The following is a 2,500-nucleotide window of genomic DNA, read 5'->3' on the forward strand; positions in this document are numbered from 1 at the left end:
TGGACGATGTTAACAGTAGGAGGGTTGTGTTGTGATGTTTGCCGGTGCGTTGTGTGCTTTTTGTGAGTGTGTGTGTGTGTGTGTGTGTGTGTGTGTGTGTGCTTTTTGTGTGTGCTTTGTGCGTGTGCGTGTGTGAACTGAGTACTGTTACTAGGTAATGGCTTGAATTGAAAGCTGAAGGGAACTGTATTCAGAAGTGTGAAGATAAGGAGCTTGAAGTGCTGTATTAGAGGTGCTGCTGAAGTGGGGGATGTGAGTGAGTGTGTGTGTATGTGCGCGCGTGTGTGTGTGTGTGTGTGTGTGTGTGTGTGTGTGTGTGTGTGTGTGTGTGTGTGTTTGACGTGGTTCGCCCACTTCAGGGCTGTGCACAGGCCAGTCAGTGCTGAGTCAGCAAGCTCCATATGGGAGGGGTGTGTGTTTGTGTCTACATATGTGTTGTTTGTGTGTGGGTAAGTGTGTGTGTGTGTGTGTGTGTGTGCATGTGTCTGTGTAGTGGGAGTATTTTGCTGAATGTGGGGAGGGCATGTGGGTGTCTAGCACCATGATGAGAGAAACCTCATGATGAGAAATCCCTCTGTGTGCTTCAGTTCGATGAGATGTTTTGTCTATTAAGACGTTGTGTCCTAGAAAGCTAGTCCCAAGAAATTTGTCTTAATACTCAACTTTGAACATCAACAGTACGAGTCCTGCCTGCTCCCATGTGTGTCTGTATATCCATGAATTCATCCATCCATGTATCCTATCTTTATCTATATAGATATACACTTTTAACTCTGAAATCAATACAAATTCTCTCTCTTTTTCTCTCATTCCCCACACCACCCTCGTCCATCGCTCCATCTACAGACAGTCCAGCGGAGGACTGTGGTCTCAAGCCAGGAGATCGAATTCTGTTTCTCAATGGCCTGGACATGAGGTCTGTGTTGAACATACTGTATTCAATGTTATTCATTTGCAGTCAGCTCATTTATCAGCCTGAATGAAATCCAGGATAGATTTTTGTTTGTGACTTAAATGTAGATATTGTATCAATGTGCATAGATGTTACCAGGTTCTTCAGTATTTGGTTAGCCGTTAAAAAAAAACTTAATTTATATTCCATTATCTATGTGAGTGTGTGCTAGGTCATAGCATAGGTGTTTCTATATGTGTGCCAGTTGTTTGCTGTATAGTGTGTGTGCGTGTGTGTGTGTGTGTGTGTGCTAGTGTGTGTGTCTGTGTGTGTTTGTGTGTGTGTGTGTGTGTTTCTATATGTGTATTTATTTTCCGTTTGCCTCCCTCAGGAACTGCTCCCACGACAAGGTGGTGTCCATGCTCCAGGGCAGCGGCGCCAATCCCACACTGGTGGTGGAGGAGGGCCCGGCCTCATACTCGCCGTCCGACTCGGAGGAGGCTGACCAGTCGCCCCCGCCGCCGCTGCCCCAGTCGCGCTCGTCCGCCCTCAGCTCGCTGCAGTGGGTGGCCGAGATCCTGCCGCCCAGTATCCGCGTCCACGGCCGCACCTTCAGCCAGACCCTGGAGCACGTGCTGACCGGGCAGGAACGCTACAGCATCTGCAAGTCCCTGGAGACCTTCTTTCAGCACAGGTAGGGGTGAGAGTTGGAGGACAGGCGTTTGTCAGGGCTCTCTTTGTATCGGCACTTATATAAGATTCGAAAGTGTTTGGGGAATAGTTCTTCCAGCTGTTCAACAGGGCAACAGAAATCTCTGGTGTGTGTGGGGGGGGGGGGGTGTACAGCAAACCGGTCGATTTTCACTTTTATAGAGCTTCTTATTTATGTTTAGTCTTTAGTGCGGATGACTACTCAGGAATGGCTGTTTGTAATCCATATGAGGAAGAAATAGATTCCACTGGCAAACAAATTTTGATTGATGTTTTAACTACAAAAGCTCTGAGAATAAAACAAGTATTCCCTATAAGTAGGGAAATATTACTTTTAAAAAAATTACTTTTAGTCAGTTATTTCAATGACCTTTAGTTATATTTTCAGTGTTAAAAAATGTCATTTATATATCTAGCATGAATGTTTCTGAACGATGAAGGGAAGATGAAACCTAAATCATTTATCTCCCTCAGTGATAATTCAAGAAAATGAGCTTTATCAGTCATGAAACCCATCACATGAATTTCCAGCATGATAGTGAGATGTCTAGTGCAACAGGAAAAGCTCCTGTCAGAGTGACATGTGAAGACCGCCTGGCCTGTGCTCCCATGCTTAGGAATGTGGACACGCTGATCGTGGACATCTATCCTGTGCTGGACACGCCGGCCAAGCAGGTGATCTGGCAGTTCATCTACCAGCTGCTGACCTACGAGGAGCAGGAGCACTGCCAGAGCAAGATCTCCCGCTTCCTGGGCTTCAAGTCGGCAGGTGGGGAGTGAGCTCGTGCTCAGCGGAACAGATATGTGGGCCGATTGGCCAAATGTGACACTGCTCATGGAATGCACGGGAGCAAAATGAGTTATGCAGAGATTGGAGAGATGGAGACTGGGCTGTTT

At 46.7% G+C, this 2,500-nt stretch overlaps 1 protein-coding gene across 1 annotated transcript in view; it reads left to right on the forward strand.

The window, feature by feature from the left end:
- grid2ipb (glutamate receptor, ionotropic, delta 2 (Grid2) interacting protein, b) overlaps positions 1-2,500 on the forward strand; it is a 24,904-nt gene that overhangs the window by 11,405 nt on the left and 10,999 nt on the right. Inside the window, exons 6-8 of the mRNA XM_076298808.1 lie at positions 847-916; positions 1,284-1,586; positions 2,221-2,372. Of these exons, the coding sequence (XP_076154923.1) occupies positions 847-916; positions 1,284-1,586; positions 2,221-2,372 (525 nt within the window). The remainder of the gene's footprint in view (positions 1-846; positions 917-1,283; positions 1,587-2,220; positions 2,373-2,500) is intronic.

This window comes from Alosa pseudoharengus, unplaced genomic scaffold (genome assembly GCF_046254945.1).
Source record: "Alosa pseudoharengus isolate Yale_2024_CS ecotype anadromous, Long Island Sound unplaced genomic scaffold, YU_APseudo_1.1 YU_APseudo_1.1_scf_21, whole genome shotgun sequence".
Lineage (NCBI taxonomy): Eukaryota > Metazoa > Chordata > Actinopteri > Clupeiformes > Clupeidae > Alosa > Alosa pseudoharengus.